Consider the following 16,020-nt stretch of genomic DNA (forward strand, 5'->3'; position numbering starts at 1 on the left):
TTCCATTGATTTATTTAATCAGGTACATATGTATATATACCCACTAGACTAAGAAGATAAGCACAAACTACACCATATGGAGGAAGTAAAGGTACTAGGATTCTGGGCAAGTCCATATGTTTACAGGGTTATATGGGCTCTGGAACTCAAGGGTGTCAAATATGAATATCTAGAAGATGACATATTCAACAAGAGTGATTTGCTGCTTCAGTATAACCCAGTGCATAACAAGGTTCCAGTTTTTGTTCATGGTGGAAAACCAATTGCAGAATCCATTGTTATTCTTGAGTACATTGAAGAGATGTGGCCGCAGAACCCTCTGCTTCCAGATGACCCTTTCGAGAAGGGCGTGGCTCGGTTTTGGACAAAGTTTGGAGACGACAAGGTAATCATACCTCCCTAACTTTTAGGCTTGCTTCACATAACTTGCCAAAATTTTGAAAACTAAACTGCTTCTTTTTCTAGAGTTAAAATTATAATCATTGAGTAGTGTTTTAGGTCCGCCTAGAGTACTGTTCAAGGGAGTTTGAGCAATATTCAAGGGCTTTCGAACAATTTTTAAGAAGGGTTCGAGCATCATTTGAGGGGGTTTCGAATACTATTGAATGATTACATTTCTATCTAGAGAATTCCTCCTACACCCATATAAAAATGTTACCTTCACTAACAAGTTTTCTTTTGTGTAATTCAGAAGCGGAACTTTTTCGGATTCCTCAAAGGTTGTGGAGTAGAGCAAGCAAAAGCAGTAAAAGACGCGGGAGAACATCTGAGAATCTTAGAAGAGCATGGCCTTGGGGAGAAGAAGTTTTTCAACGGTGACAAGATCGGAATGACAGACTTAGCCTTTGGATGGATAGCATTCTGGTTTGAGGCAGTGGAAGAAGCAGCTGGTGTACAAGTGCTGGAAGCCAATAGCTTCCCTCGTTTGCAGGCATGGATTAAAAACTTCAAGGAAGTTGATGTGATTAAAGCAAATCATCCTGATCAGAAACATCTGTTAGCCCATTTCAAACGCCTAAGGGTGATGTATACCAAGCCTGCAGCAACTTCTTTATATCCAAGTCTCAAGTCTTAACACTTCCGAGAAGACCACGTGAATGTAAAAAATGTGATACAAAACAATGTAATTTGGCTGCCTAAAGTCTTTTGTAATTTGGACTACAAATCCAAAACCATATATAAGTGTTGTAAACAATTGATGACTTAAAAAGAGTGCATACGAGTGTATTGAGCATATATGTGTGATTCTGCTATTTGTTGGACCCCAACCCCTGTACAGTTTTGTTTTCATGGCTAAGTTTTCCTTTGTTAATGTTAATCTATGTGATACTCTTTCTCTTTCACATCTACATTAATTCAATTTTAAGTTATTTCAAATAAAATAAGAAATGATAGTTAGATGATTGACCAAAAAAATTGGACACTTTTATGGGGCTAGTGGTACAAGCCTTAAAGATTAGCAACAGATCAACAACATGGGCATGGTAAAGAAATGAAGTGCAAATAATAACCAATTTCAAAAATGGGGCCCATTAAGCTATCATTATCTATTTCGACCAAAAAAAAAAAGCTATCATTGTGACATTATCTATGGAAAAACTGTTCAATTAAAGGAGTACGAGACCACTTTGTTGTAAGAGAAAGGGGGGGTGGGGTTCTGCAATTTTTCTTTGGGTTCAGTAATTATGTTTTAGTTTAGGTTAAAACTGAAATATTCAGAGGAAAATTTGCTGTGGGGTGAGAAAAGAAGTTTGTGGGTTTTATTTAGAATCCCATTTTTATTTTATACATTAGGTAGGGTCCAATTCCCAACGTGGCCATAAGCTGGACCTTTCCCAAACGGAGGTTGAGCCCAGAATAAGCTGCAAGACCAACTCCTACACAATCCTTTTCTTTTTCTTTTTTATCAAAATAAATAAATAAAATAAAGTACCAGTAACTAGACCATTCTTTTCCCAACAAAATTTGGCAACTTCTAAAAATGCTGTAGGGTGGGTGTTTAGGGTCAACATGAGATGAGAGCTAATGGGTTGGACTGTACAAATTAAGAGAGAACAGATTGAAATGAGTTTATATATAATGTCAAATTTAGCTCTTGATCCACATTAATTAAAAAATGCTTGTATGGACTCACTTTGAATCTCATATGTGTTAATTGACAAATATGAAACCTAAATGCTATCATTTGTGGCTTACAAGTGAGCCTGCATATAAGTGAGTTTTTTTTTTTTTTCATGAAGAAGATCTTAACAAATTACATAGTAAAATGATGAGATTATTAGATTTTTGTGGTGTTCTTCATATTGCATATACTTGATATATATAAGCCAGTTTTTTATGATGTGGAATATATCATGGCTGATTGTCGTGTGATGAAGTGAAACTTAAGCCTCAACGTTGCTAGCTATGTTTCAAAAAGACAATTAAAGGATCAATCGCATTCATGTAAGGAGTATGAGTGTTTTTATGCACCAAATCTTTCTTGCCTATATTCCAAGTTTCATGATTATAATTTGTTATAGCTCAGAGTCATAGCTTGTAGACTTTGAAAAGTTGGTCATGGACAATGGTGAAGTCTGAAATTGATCAGTATGCTCTGCATTCATGCAAACTTCGTGAGTGCACCTCCAAAATATCAAAGGTGCATCCTTTTGTTGTGCCCCCTCCCTCACTATATAATATATGCAAAGCTTGCTGTGGTACGTACCCCATCTTTTCTCTCTCTCTCTCTCTCTCCTCATAGATCTTCTTCATCACTGTTCTCTCAAGTCTCAACCCATCATCTCTCTTCCTTTCTTTCAATGTCTGTTCTGGAGTGATCCTTCTTTATTGCAGGTATACCCTTCTAGTAGACTAGTTCTATCATTTCATTACTAAGATTTACTGCTAAAACAACTTCATAGTCACAAATTTGTAGTTATTCTTCTTGATTCTTCTATTCTCTTTATTATGTGAGTTTATTGTATATAATTGTTATTTAATTAACCTACATGTTCGATAAGTTAAATACACTTATGGGCACATTTAAAAAAATGATTTTCCACTCAAATTTTAAATTACAAGTACAGAACAAACTGCACTTATGTACTGCCTCATTATCATGTGGGAATTTGCAGCAGTTTTTATGCCCCTCAATAATTTTTTTATGTTGAGTCTGGAACTACATTCTTTCATTTCTGATACATGGGTTGATCCAACACTATTCACCATCTTGATTGTCTATTTTGTCTTTGTGTAGTATTTCCTAGGACAATGGAGCTTTTCTAATCTAGTTCTCTGTTTTTACAACTTCTCTGGTTTTTTATTTGTCTTGATTTGTGTAGTACATAATTGCATAATGAACTTATCTGGTATATTTTTCCTTTTTACTTTAGTCTCTCTCGGCTCCAAGTTATTTTTCTGAATTAGAAATACCATAACCAAAGCGAATACTATCACCCAAGATCTTTGTTTGGATGCTGGGAAAGTGTATAAAAGTTTTCGAATTTTGGTGTATTTTTCGTTGTGTTTTTGTGTCCAAGAAATTTTTTTTTGTTAAAGTGAACAAAAGGAAGAGCCCTGTACTCAAATGAGGATTTGTCTATTTCTATTGTGTGCTTCTGTCCAAGAAAAATGTGGTCTTTGATGATAATAAGTTTATTCAGGCTATACCCATCACCCATCACCCATGTCATACAGGAAGTCTGAAAAGTGAAAAGTTGATCAATGGGTTCTATTTTTAAGATTTCTTTTTTTAATTTATTCTCAATTTTTCTTTGTTTGATCTGCACAAATTATATATGTTTAATAATCAAATCTATTGAAATTGTTAGTTTTAGAAAGGTTAGAAGAGTGTTTGGGTGTATAGAGTGGTTTGCTAGAAGTGGGAATTCAGATTTCAGAGTATGGTTTGAACAGAGTAGTAGTTTTATTAAAAACAGAGGACTAATACTACATGGCTTTTGAGGATGTCTAAGACACAAGGACTGATAAGTATCAAAGGTATGACAGACGTGTATTTTTTCATGTCTTTGTATTGTCTTCTCCTTCGTAGATACTAGCGGCTGCAGCTTTTAAAGAAAACTAATCTATATGTTTTATTATTATTGCAGACTTTTATTGTTGGGATGGGTGGGATGGGAAAGAAGGAAATGCCTCCTCTAGAGGAAGCCTCTTGGTACGACATGGAATTAATGCAGGAGATTACAATTAAAAAGAGATACAATCAAGTCTTACAACAAATACGGGTTTATGAGGAATGAGATGATTGGTTGAGGAGGTTGGGTGTATGAGTTCATATTCCATCTCTAGCAATTCCACAAGTTTTTTTTCAAGTGTTAATGGGCTAGAACGCTGGAGGTTTTGAACATGGATTCATGGTAGTTATTCAGCACATATGGGTTCGGCATGGTCTTTCCACTTGGAGCTCCACCGGGTCATGGGCCTCTCAGCTTAACATTTTGTTGAGATAATGGAATAGCTTAAGTATGGTTGGGTTGCTAAATTGTCTACACCTGTTGAAAGGGCATGGTTTTAAACCATTGATGTGCAGATGATCCGGTGGCTCCTGTCACTAATTGGGCTGTTCTTGCTCTCATGGATTTAAGGAAGAGTAGTGGGCGAGGGCTTCATCATCAATCTGGTATGCTTATACCTATTAATTTTTTTACTCTATTGTAATCTGCCTTACTAATTTCCTTACCTGGTTGAATACATGTAGTTTCATAAGCATGAAGGCATGGTATTTTTCTGGTTTCTATATGATTAATGAAGCCCTTGCTCATTAATTGGCATTTTGGCCTTTTTCTAATGTTCCCTTGCTTTTTGGTTGGTGATGCAGGTTGAAAGCCACGTGAATCCATTAGATTGTTGTAAATTTGCAGAAATAACATTCAGATTTTCTGAATTTTGGTGAAATACCAATTTTACTAATGTTGAATTTTGTTGCTACATTCAGCGTGTAATAGTTAGTGATTTAAAATTGATTTGATGCACATTTTGTTGACATAATGGAACAACTTTAGTATGGTTGTAAATCTATTCATAGTTTTTCATTTCATTGTTCATTTTTGCTTTTCAATTGTTAGGGCATGGTTTTAAACTAGTTACGCATATGATGGCTGAGATGTATTGAGATGCATTAGATAGAGTAAATTTCTCTTAGGACATCCCCAAAGGGTTAAATGGAGCTCCTTAGCCAAATTATAGAGAAATGCCAAAAGAACAAAAAAAAAAAAAAACTCCAATTGCTAGCAAGTCCTTCCATTTAAGGTTAATGCTTACAGTTCGATTTCAAATCATTTCCGAATAAGGTAAGATGTGATAGTTAAATTGTTGACCAAAATAATTTGTTACCCTATTTAAAATGCTTACGGTTAATTTTAAGTTGCTTCTTAATAAGGTCAAATGAAGTTAAGTAATTGACCAAATATCCGGCCAAAAAAAATGTAATTGACCAAATATGTTTTGTTTAAGATTCAATTAGTTTAAGTTTAACTAACTAGTAACTACCAATTCTAGTTATTAACATTTGCTTCCAGAAAAAAAAAAAAATTACTTCCAGAACTTTTTCTTTTTAAAATAAAGGATAAAAACAAAATTCTGAAACGCCAGTTTTTATAATTAACGTTTACGCAGCAATACAAAAAAAAAAAAACGGTTCAAAGTCAAAATTCCCACCCAGTCCACAAAGTTCCAAATCCTAAACTAGGATAAGGTCCCGAAACGGCAGCGAAATTGTCGTTTGGTTCGGATACGCGAGTGTGAGTTTGGCGCGTGGATGAGACAGGCCATCATCAATTGCTCGAAACCAGTCTTGCTGGAGCTACACACATATGCACAGAGACACAGACAGCAGCAATAAAGTCCCCACCTCACTCCCACTGTGCTCCCTCAACCCTGCTCTTCTTCTTCGTCTTCCTCTTCCCCAAGATCTCTCTTCTCTCTCTCTCTCTAAAAAACTCGCATTCTCTCTCTCTAGACCCACAGGTCCATGTATTCGTACACGTCTTTCTTCTTCTTCTGCTAGATCCTTTACCGCATTTCATGGATCTACAAGCCCACCCACCCGCAATGCCCGCCCTTTCTTCTCTCTCCTAGGGTTTAGTCGCCGACTGCTTCACTCTTCACTCTCTTTTGCTTCTTAACCATGCAATCTCCCACTCCCACCGAGCAATGCGATGGAGACGTTCGCCGCCGGCCACTGCTTCACCAGCGACCTAGCAACCTCCGGCGACTCTCCGGCCACACACTCGAGCTCGGAGCTCGTTGCTTTTGAAAATGATTTGTGTGAATTTTGGCTCGGCGAGAGACAATGCGGACTCCGATTCTGCTTCTTCTTTTTGTTCTTCTCCTGCTCAACTTGGTTTTCTATTGCTCAGGTATATCTTTCTATTTTAAGATTTTATTTGTTAATTTATTATTCGATTCTTTCTTTGTTTGGTTCCTGGGAAAAGAAAAGAAAAATGTGAATATTCTATTGTACATTGTAGCAAATAGTGCATAAAAGAAAAGTATCCATTTTCTTATTTTTTCAGGGCATTCATCACTAACTATATACTTGTCTCCTCAACTGCCCAACCAACCATTATCTATGAGAGATTTCACAGTGGAACGCGGTAAGGGTGTGCATAATTCATTTAACAGGTTCAACCTTAATCTGCATAAGCAATGTTTAATAGTCAAATCTACTGAAATGTATTGTCATGGAGATGGGAACAAACTCCCAAGCTGATATATTGGTGGTGTACACTAGAATAACTCATGTAGAACATAGATATCTTCGTCAAATGGACACTAGAATAGCTCATATTATCGATGTATACTTTTTCATTTTACCAGTGTTTTAGTTATACTTCCTATCATGTTAAATTCCCTTCTTTTGATAGCTATGCATATATGTCTTAACCTATGGATGACATATAGGGTTGTACCATTTGCAGCAAGGTCAATTCTAATGAGATTGCCTTTTGCTTCATCAAAACCTCCCAAAACACGGGTGATCAAGCCTTCTTTGGTACCCCTTGCACCTGCACCTGCACCTGCTCCAATTTATCAAGGTGTGTACTCCCTTTGAAATATTCATACCTAGATGTTCCAGTGTTGCTGGTATTGCAGTGATAATAACTTCTAAATTTCAGGTCCTAGCAGTTCTCCTTTGCCACGACACCGTCATCATCATCACCATCATGAGAGAGGGAGGCCACACACTGTTGCTCCGGCCCCGTCAAAAGACCAAGGTAATATTTTTTTTAAAATTGTTATTATTAGTCATTATCAGGTGTCACTCATTGGTTACAACATCTACTCAATCAATAGATGTTCAGTTGAGAATAATGAATTTCTAACAAAGTTGTTTGATTTTTATTATGCCTGGGATGGGGTGACCAAAAACTATCAATTTGGCTAGTTGGATATCACTTGCTAATCTTCAGAAAATGAATTGGACCAACTAATATTCTGGTCCCCTATAAAACCACTCCTCTTCTGAGGCAATAGTTGAATGTGTTTTGGTTTGTTCATTTAGTCAATAAAAAAAGAAAATTATGGTCTGTTAAGTTACATGGTTTGGAAGATGAGTTTGAGGCTTTACCTTCCCCCACTCTGGGTTGGAGAGGCAGCTAGTCCTACTTCTTGAGCTGCTGCTAGAAAAAGGGAGACTTAGATTCTTGGAAACCTTAAACATTGTTTGTTTAACTACGGTCAAGAAAAGGTATTTTACCTCAGATTATTGTTTCTCTTAGTGAGTACCTTGCTTGTTTACTTATCTGATATGGTGATTTTGGCAGGTTGTGATCAAATTTGTGTGGAGCCACTTACTGCATCACCGTGGGGTTCTCCTTGTGGTTGTGTGTTTCCCATGAAAGTCAGACTTTTACTGGATATAGCTCCTTATACTATTTTTCCAGTAATGAGTGAGCTAGAAATTGAGGTTGCTGAAGGCACGTATTTGGCACAGAGTCAAGTGAAAATAATGGGTGCCAGTGCAGATAGTCAAAATCAAGGAAGAACAGTAGTGGATATTAACTTGGTTCCACTAGGAGAAAAGTTTGATAATACCACTGCGGTACTGACATATGATAGATTTCTGCGTAAGAAAGTGCCTCTGAATATGACTCTTTTTGGTAATTATGAAGTGATGTACATTAGTTATCCAGGTACTAACCTCAACTCTCTTATTAATGCATTGGCTTATCATTTCATTATTTGTTGGGGTTGAAACTAAAACAGTCATCACCAGGGATACCTTCTTCACCACCATATGAGTATTTCAAGGGGCACGGTCCAAGTGCAAGCGCTGGAAATCTCCCTATCACTGCAGATTTTTCCAGCAAGAACCAGAGGATGAATGTTAGAACCATTGCCATTATTGCTCTGTCTGCATTTGTGCTCCTATTGGTTCTCCTTGGAGCAATCACTATCTTTGTAAAATGGAGGAAAGTTGGAAGACCTTCTAGTGCTGTCGGACCAACATTCACATCTTCTATTCACAAAAGATCTGGTAAGTATGTGGGTTTTTAATGTTCAGATCAGAGTTACCAGAATCTTGGTTTGTTTGGGTTCACTTTAAGGGTAAGGGACAGCAATACGCTCCTCTATCGCGTAGGCAGTACTTTAGGGGTTTACTTATTTGGTTTGCTCGGTGAGGATTGCAGTTCGCATTGTTACACTTATCACTTGCATTGCTTGTGCACAACTTTAAGTATATCCATGCATGCATGCTTAAATGCATAAACCCTTACCACATGCACATCAAATAAATAAAATTCAAGCATTTGAGGAGAAAATAGCTGTATTAGCTCAAAACTTTCCTGCAAGTCTAGTAAGTCAATGCCTTTTGTTCTTAAGTTTTCTTTAATCGTGGCATTTATCTCTTTTATCTTCCCATATATCATGGTATGTTGGGAACATGATTTTCAAGAACTGGATCACCAAAGTACCATGAATTGGGGCATGCAAGGGGGATCACGGTTTTCAGGTGGTGGGATTTTGTAACTCTTGTTCAGATGTAGTTTGTTATACAGAAAATATTTTCACAGCATTTCATTCTCATGCCCCTTTGTTGTTGTTGCTGTGTCTCAATTTGGTACTCTTGTATGAAACATTAAATTCCAATCTGGTCAATTTGATGAATTGTTAACTGAGCTTCATGTTAAACATACTGCAGACCAAGTGATGGATCTCTGTGTTTGATGCAGGTATTGGGTCTATCCTATCAAGTAGTATTGCAAGCTCCACTTCAGTGTCCCTAATGTCCACCATGGCTACCAGTATTCTCTCTGTTAAAACATTCCCACTTTCTGAGCTTGAGAAAGCAACAAATAAGTTCAGTTCCCAAAGGGTTTTGGGAGAAGGGGGATTTGGACGTGTTTACCTTGGAATTATGGAAGATGGTACTGAAGTTGCTGTCAAAGTTCTTACAAGGGATAATAATCAGAATGGAGATCGTGAATTCATTGCAGAAGTTGAGATGCTAAGCCGATTACATCACCGTAATCTTGTGAAACTGATTGGCATATGTATTGAAGGGCATGCACGCAGCTTGGTATATGAGCTTGTTCACAATGGGAGTGTGGAGTCCCACTTACATGGTATATTTTCCTTCCAAGGAATTTTTTTTTTTTTTTTAAATTTATATTTGGAATAGAATGAGCCTCAAACCAAAGATTTGTATGTTATGATTGTTTTTCAGGTGTTGACAAGAAAAAGGGACCTCTTGACTGGGATGCACGGATGAAGATTGCCCTCGGGGCAGCAAGAGGACTAGCCTATCTTCACGAAGATTCTAATCCTCGTGTTATTCACCGAGATTTTAAGGCTAGTAATGTTTTACTGGAAGCTGACTTCACACCCAAGGTTTCAGATTTTGGGTTGGCTAGAGAAGCAACTGAGGGAAGCCATCACATCTCTACAAGGGTCATGGGAACTTTCGGGTAATCATAGTTATCCAATGTTTTTGTTAGGCATTTAGAGTCATAGAACCTTGTTAGCTATATTACGTCATAATTCACTGGAAGTTGAGAACCTTTAGTGAATAATTAGTGAATTGATTGAATTATAATTGTTTTCCAAAAGAATTGAAAATTTTCCTCTGGACATATGAATTGCTAGTACATTTGGATGGAATATATGATAAAAAAGTTCTGTCAGAGTAACATTTCAACTCTTCTCTTGACAAAGTGGTGGATTTTTACAGGTATGTTGCCCCTGAATATGCAATGACAGGGCACCTACTTGTCAAGAGTGATGTTTATAGTTACGGAGTTGTGCTGCTGGAACTTCTCTCTGGAAGAAAACCGGTTGACATGTCCCACCCTCCAGGCCAGGAGAATTTGGTAACTTGGGCACGGCCACTGCTAACCAGCAGAGAAGGTTTGCAGCAGTTGGTAGATCCTGCCTTGGCTGGAACTTATGACTTTGACGACATGGCTAAAGTGGCAGCTATTGCTTCCATGTGCGTTCACCCTGAAGTGACTCACAGGCCTTTTATGGGTGAAGTTGTGCAGGCTCTAAAGCTGATATACAATGACACTGATGAGACTGGTGGGGATTGCCATAGTCAAAAGGAGTCTTCTGTCCCGGACTCTGACTTCAAAGCTGATCTTGGTCCTTCTGATAGCAGTTGGTGGAACACTGGTGGACTCACTCCCCGGCTAAATTACGGGCAGGCCTCTTCCTTCATTACAATGGAGTACAGTTCTGGGCCACTTGAAGAGATGGAAAACAGACCATTTTCAACTGCAAGTTTGGTTGGGGACGAGATATCTTTACCGGTTAGACATGGCAATAGGTCAGGGCCGTTGAGAACAGTCCGAAGCAAGCCAGCCTTCTACAGAGCAAGAGGAAGTAGGAGTGAACATGGGGGTCTGCTTCCAAGGCATGTTTGGAATGATGGATTCTGGGTTTGAAGTTTGTTGATTTTATTTTTGAATTTGTACAGTTGAAAAAGGACCGAGGCTTTCTGGTAAGCCATCGGTGTAGTTTTAGGTGTTTGAAATTCCTGCGGATTCCATGTATTGGAGGATGTGAGAAAAAAAGAGGAGAGAGCACTGTGGCTTCTAGTTTTGGAATTCTTGATTCATTACATACGAGTTGGATGGAGACGTAAGTTGAATGCTCCCTGTGTATTATATGAATCATATTCTTGTGGTTCAATGCCTTATTGATTGACAGCTCACCTTTTCCAAATTTGTTGGGCTGAAAGCCATCTTTTGCTTGTAGCCAGATATAGCTTATCTGATTAATTTTTTTTATTAAATGTGAGATTAAAATATTTTTCAGGAATAGTAACGCTGGCTAGCATTTGTTACTCTACAATCCCTATTCTTGCTAAAGTCACGTCAAAAGGTTTATTTATCTTTTTCCTTCCAAAATTACTTGTATATTATAAGCAAATGTCCATTATTTTAAAAATGGTTTTGCTTACTGAATTAGTCAATTAGGTCCTCAATAGTGTCAATACCCAATTGTGGGCATGATATTAAAATAGGGGAAATAATGAACAATTGAAGATTAAGAAATTTAGTACGTCTATGGTACGGGCACCAATTGATAAACAAACAAATTTAATGGTGAAACATTCTGTATTCTAGGAGTAGAAAGTGAACTTGTCCAATTCTAAAGTTTAAAAATGTATTTGTATATTCTTATGATAGAATTATTTTTCTTAGCAAAAATGGTAAGAGTACTGCTAGCTAGGTGTACAGCTTTGTGTACTACCAGCTATCTAATAGAATCTCTATCAATTTTAATATAGGATCTTATTTAATGAGGATTTCATTTGATTTTTTAGTCAATCAAGATTTTTTCTTTTTATGTTTCCTTGTAAAATTAGGATTTAAAACCAATATAAAAGCAGACCTAGTTTGATTTTTAATAAGAATTTTTTATGTTTCCTTGTAATATTTTGAGATTTTCTCTTCTTCATCAAGAAACTTATCGAATTAGGATCTTATTGAATTTTTTTAAAGTTTTCTTATCGAATTAGGATCTTATTTAACAAGTCCTTACCAAAAAAAAAAAATTAAGATCTTATTTTATGACGATGAGGAATTGATTTGATTTGATTTGACTTTTTTTTTTAGTGAATTAAGACTTTTTTTTTCCTTGTAAGATTAGGATTTAAAACCATTATAAAAGCCGACCTAGTTTGTTTTGCATTATCAATTTTTCTTATGTTTCCTTAATATTTTGAGACTTTTCTCTTCTTCATCAAGAAACTTCAGGAGCAAGTTAGGTTATTGCAGCAGAGCAGCAGCGAATTCAAGAAACAATGCCAACACAGCAGGGTCAGAACCAGTCAGAGGCTGCCAATGTCAATTATGATGATGGGCTTGGTTCGATCAAGTCCAAGGTTTACTTTTCCCCAAGGCTGTGGTATCTTAGAGTTTCAGTCATTGAAGCTGCAGACATTGTTCCAGGCGGGAGAAAGCTTTCGGCAAAAGTCCAGGTTGGAAACCAGGTTTTGAGGACTAGAATTGCTAGCACCTTTATGGCGCTGTCCCATCCTCTTTGGAATGAGGAGTTGATGTTTGTGGTGGCTGAACCGCTCGAAGACTATCTGCTGGTTTCGGTTGAGGACCGGGTTGGGCCGGGGCGGGATGAGGTGGTGGGCACAGTGCTTCTTCCGGTGACAACAATCGAAAGGCGAACAGATGAAAAGCCAGTTGTTTCGAGATGGTTCGACTTTGACAACAGCCATTTCAGCAATGCAGCAGAGTCCAAAAGGTATAGTCCTAGAATTCGTCTTCGGGTTTCTCTTGATGGTGGATATCATGTGCTAGATGAGGACACAATGTATAGCAGTGATCTTAAGCCAACTGATAAGCGACTTTGGAAGCCTCACATTGGTGTGCTTGAAATTGGGTTTTTGGGAGCAACAGGGCTTATGCCAATGAAGATCAAACAAGGGGAAGGAGGGTCCACTGATGCGTATTGTGTTGCAAAGTATGGCCAGAAATGGGTCCGAACTCGCACTGTTGTTGATACCTTGTCGCCCAAATGGAACGAGCAGTACACTTGGGAAGTGTATGATCCCTGCACAGTTGTTACAATTGGGGTGTTTGATAATTCCCGAATTGACAAGAACATGGCCAGCAATGCCGGAAGTTGTGATTCGCGCATTGGGAAAGTCAGGATTCGTTTGTCCACACTCGAATCTGATCGAGTTTATACTCACTCGTACCCCCTCCTGATGCTGCACCCTTCTGGGGTCAAGAAAATGGGTGAGCTTCACCTGGCGGTTCGGTTTTCGTGTGCCAATATGGCCAACATGCTGCATATGTACACAATGCCAATGCTGCCAAAGATGCATTTTGTGCAGCCTTTGGGTGTGAAACAATTGGAGACGCTGAGGTACCAGGCCATGGATGTGTTGGCGTCCAGGCTTAGCCGGGCGGAGCCACCACTGGGACGAGAGGTGGTGGAGTATATGCTTGATCATGACTCCCATATGTTTAGCATGAGGAGGAGCAAGGCCAACTTTTTCCGACTAATGATTGCTCTCCGTGGACTTGGGGAACTGGTCAGAGAGGTGGAGTTTATTCGCAGTTGGAACAATCCAATCAACTCTGCCTCTATTGTTTTTACTTTCCTCTTGGGAGTTGCAAGTCCAGAGCTCATAATCCCATCCATATTGCTATACATAGCCATTGTGGGGATTTGGCAATACAGGTCTAGGCCGCGTCACCCGCCCCGCATGGACACCCAGCTCTCCTACATCGAGACCGTTGATGCTGACCAATTGGATGAGGAATTTGATTCGTTCCCAACAAGTCGGAGTGCAGAGGTTGTTCGAATGAGGTATGATCGCCTCAGGAGCGTGGCGGGAGAGATTCAAACTGTTGTTGGTTATATGGCTTCACAAGGTGAACGCTTCCAAGCATTGCTAAGCTGGAGAGATCCAAGGGCCACATTCTTGTTTGTGATCTTTTGCTTTGTTGCTGCTGTTGCTTTATATGCAGTACCACTCAAAGTTGTGGTCGCTTTGTGGGGGTTGTATCTGCTGAGGCCACCGATCTTGAGGAACAAGTTGCCTTCTCGGCCTTTGAGTTTCTTTAGGAGGCTGCCCACCAGGGATGATATCTTGTTTTAGACTGTTGAATAATTGCAGCACGATCATGTTTACAACTTTTGGACACAGTGAGGAAGGAAGAACTTTTGGGTTTGGTATGTAGGATATTTTCTTCCTGTTTAGTTGTTTAGTTGTTATGTCTACCTAAAACTATTATTATCTATTGAAGAAGCAATTTCCATCTGACTTATATTATATTAGCTTTTTTATTCGGTCATATTTAATTCAGATTCAGACATTGGCCATCAATCCCACATATGAAACCTAACAAGAAACTCCAAAATGGGGAATTTATTGCTGTCAATTATGAAAGAAATGGTACAATTGCATTATCAAACCGACTGTTGTTTACAAGGGACTCTTGCAAATGTTGGTCACAAAGAGACAGTAGGTTACAAAACTTCCTAACTCATGAGAGGAAAGAGCTTAAGTTGTAGGCTAAATCCAGATTTCTAATTAGCTTTGCCAATCATGTATCACTACCTTGCAGTGTGGAAGACCCTTTCCTTGCGCCAACCACAATCCCACTCTCCCACCAGTTTAAACTGAGCTTGGGATAACAGCCAGTAGGGATTTTAAGAATGAACAATGTTGTAGTCTCGAAAACTAAACATATATATAATGTAATAAGAAACCACCTTTTCTGCTTAATGGTGGAAAAGGTGACTTACTCATCAGTTAAAAAAAAAAAAAAAGCAACATAAGACGCAATGAATTATCTTATGTGTGTGTGTGTGTGTGTGTGTGTGAGAGAGAGAGAGAGAGAGAGGGGGGGGGGGGGGAGAGATGAATGGTTAAACATACCATAGAGTACGTATTGCTCCAATAAAAGTATCTCCAGACCTGTCATATCCAGGAGTTCTGAGGGAGGTATTTTCTCAGCTGTTCCCACAAACAACCTCCCATACACTGTCCCTACTCCTTCAGCTCTCAATTTTGTCACTGGCTGAGAGGATTGGAATGGAAAAACTTAACAGATCCTGATTATAAGTAAACAACATATATACTCACATTATGTTCAGTTTCTCATAAAACATGCTTCGGGAACTGGAAGATGCAAGAAATTATTCAGTATTTTTTCTGTATACAGTTAAGGCTCCTAAAACAAAAAAACTGCTGTTCCACAAGTAACTCAGGTTTTCCATAAAAGAAAAAGGCATTCTAAAGAATGTATTTATTGTGTATAAAATATATATATAAAAAAAAGGCAGTCTATAGAATGTTTCATGAAATGTGACATGTTTCTTGTGGCAAGCTAGATTTCCCCTCTATCATCTTCCTACATATCAGATAACATATTTGGTTCACTTTGGGTATTTCTAGGCACATCACATTCCCATTGGAGTGCCTTTTGTGGGTGTCACACCCGAAACTCCAATGGCTTCATCATTTTCTTTCGTTTCAAGTCACGAGAGTTGCACGAGATAGATGATTAAAAATTTTGGCATCACAGATTCATTTCCTAGATTAATAATTTGAAAGTTCTGAACAAATTAGTTGCTGAATTCATACTTCTCAGCTGGAGCTCCAACTATACAGCATTCCCAGGCTGCTTTAATAAAATTCCAAGGAAAGGGGAAAGAGCCTAGTTTGAGATTCATTAGAAAGTGCCTTACCGATGAAACATATGTAGGGATTGTTATGTTATCATCCTTTCTCTGCTTCAGCGATTCTAATAAGCTGTCCACATCCATTTCTTCTGCCTGAGGAGTCTCTGCCAGAAACAGAGTTTCAATGAAAACCTGTAAATATTTAAAATCCGATAAAAATCATAAAACAGACTACAAAAATTCCAAACCATAGTTTCTGACCCTAAGTTTCATACCGTTTTCGTCCTTAATAAAACATGGATAATTGTATACTTACCGTCCACACTTCTCTCAAGCATTATGCATCCATCTTTTTTTTTTTTTGAAAAGAGAGAAACTTTTTATTGATCAAAACTCAGAACAATACACACAATGGACAAG

General features: G+C 38.2%; 3 protein-coding genes across 4 annotated transcripts; all 3 read left to right on the plus strand.

Moving 5' to 3' along the window:
• Window positions 1-76: 76 nt before the first annotated feature.
• Window positions 77-1,075, plus strand: LOC147275996 (glutathione transferase GST 23-like). The gene is made up of 2 exons (XM_086254051.1): window positions 77-385; window positions 692-1,075. Exons 1-2 carry the CDS (start codon window positions 77-79, stop codon window positions 1,073-1,075), a joined length of 693 nt encoding a protein of 230 aa, XP_086110177.1.
• Window positions 1,076-5,836: 4,761 nt separating this feature from the next.
• Window positions 5,837-11,149, plus strand: ALE2 (Protein kinase superfamily protein). 2 transcript variants are annotated; one of them, XM_086253802.1, is made up of 9 exons: window positions 5,837-6,359; window positions 6,516-6,596; window positions 6,921-7,037; window positions 7,119-7,217; window positions 7,767-8,135; window positions 8,219-8,479; window positions 9,177-9,569; window positions 9,671-9,911; window positions 10,175-11,149. In XM_086253802.1, exons 1-9 carry the CDS (start codon window positions 6,293-6,295, stop codon window positions 10,884-10,886), a joined length of 2,340 nt encoding a protein of 779 aa, XP_086109928.1. In that variant the 5' UTR covers window positions 5,837-6,292; the 3' UTR covers window positions 10,887-11,149. The 2 variants fall into 2 exon arrangements, with proteins under 2 accessions (XP_086109928.1, XP_086109929.1); XM_086253803.1 differs by lacking the exon at window positions 6,516-6,596.
• A 1,101-nt stretch (window positions 11,150-12,250) lies between these two features.
• LOC147275998 (FT-interacting protein 4-like) lies at window positions 12,251-14,071 on the plus strand. Its single transcript, XM_086254052.1, has one exon. It carries the CDS (start codon window positions 12,251-12,253, stop codon window positions 14,069-14,071), a length of 1,821 nt encoding a protein of 606 aa, XP_086110178.1.
• The last annotated feature ends 1,949 nt before the right edge of the window (window positions 14,072-16,020 follow it).

Source organism: Dryas octopetala, chromosome 8 (genome assembly GCF_963921425.1).
Source record: "Dryas octopetala chromosome 8, drDryOcto1.1, whole genome shotgun sequence".
NCBI lineage: Eukaryota > Viridiplantae > Streptophyta > Magnoliopsida > Rosales > Rosaceae > Dryas > Dryas octopetala.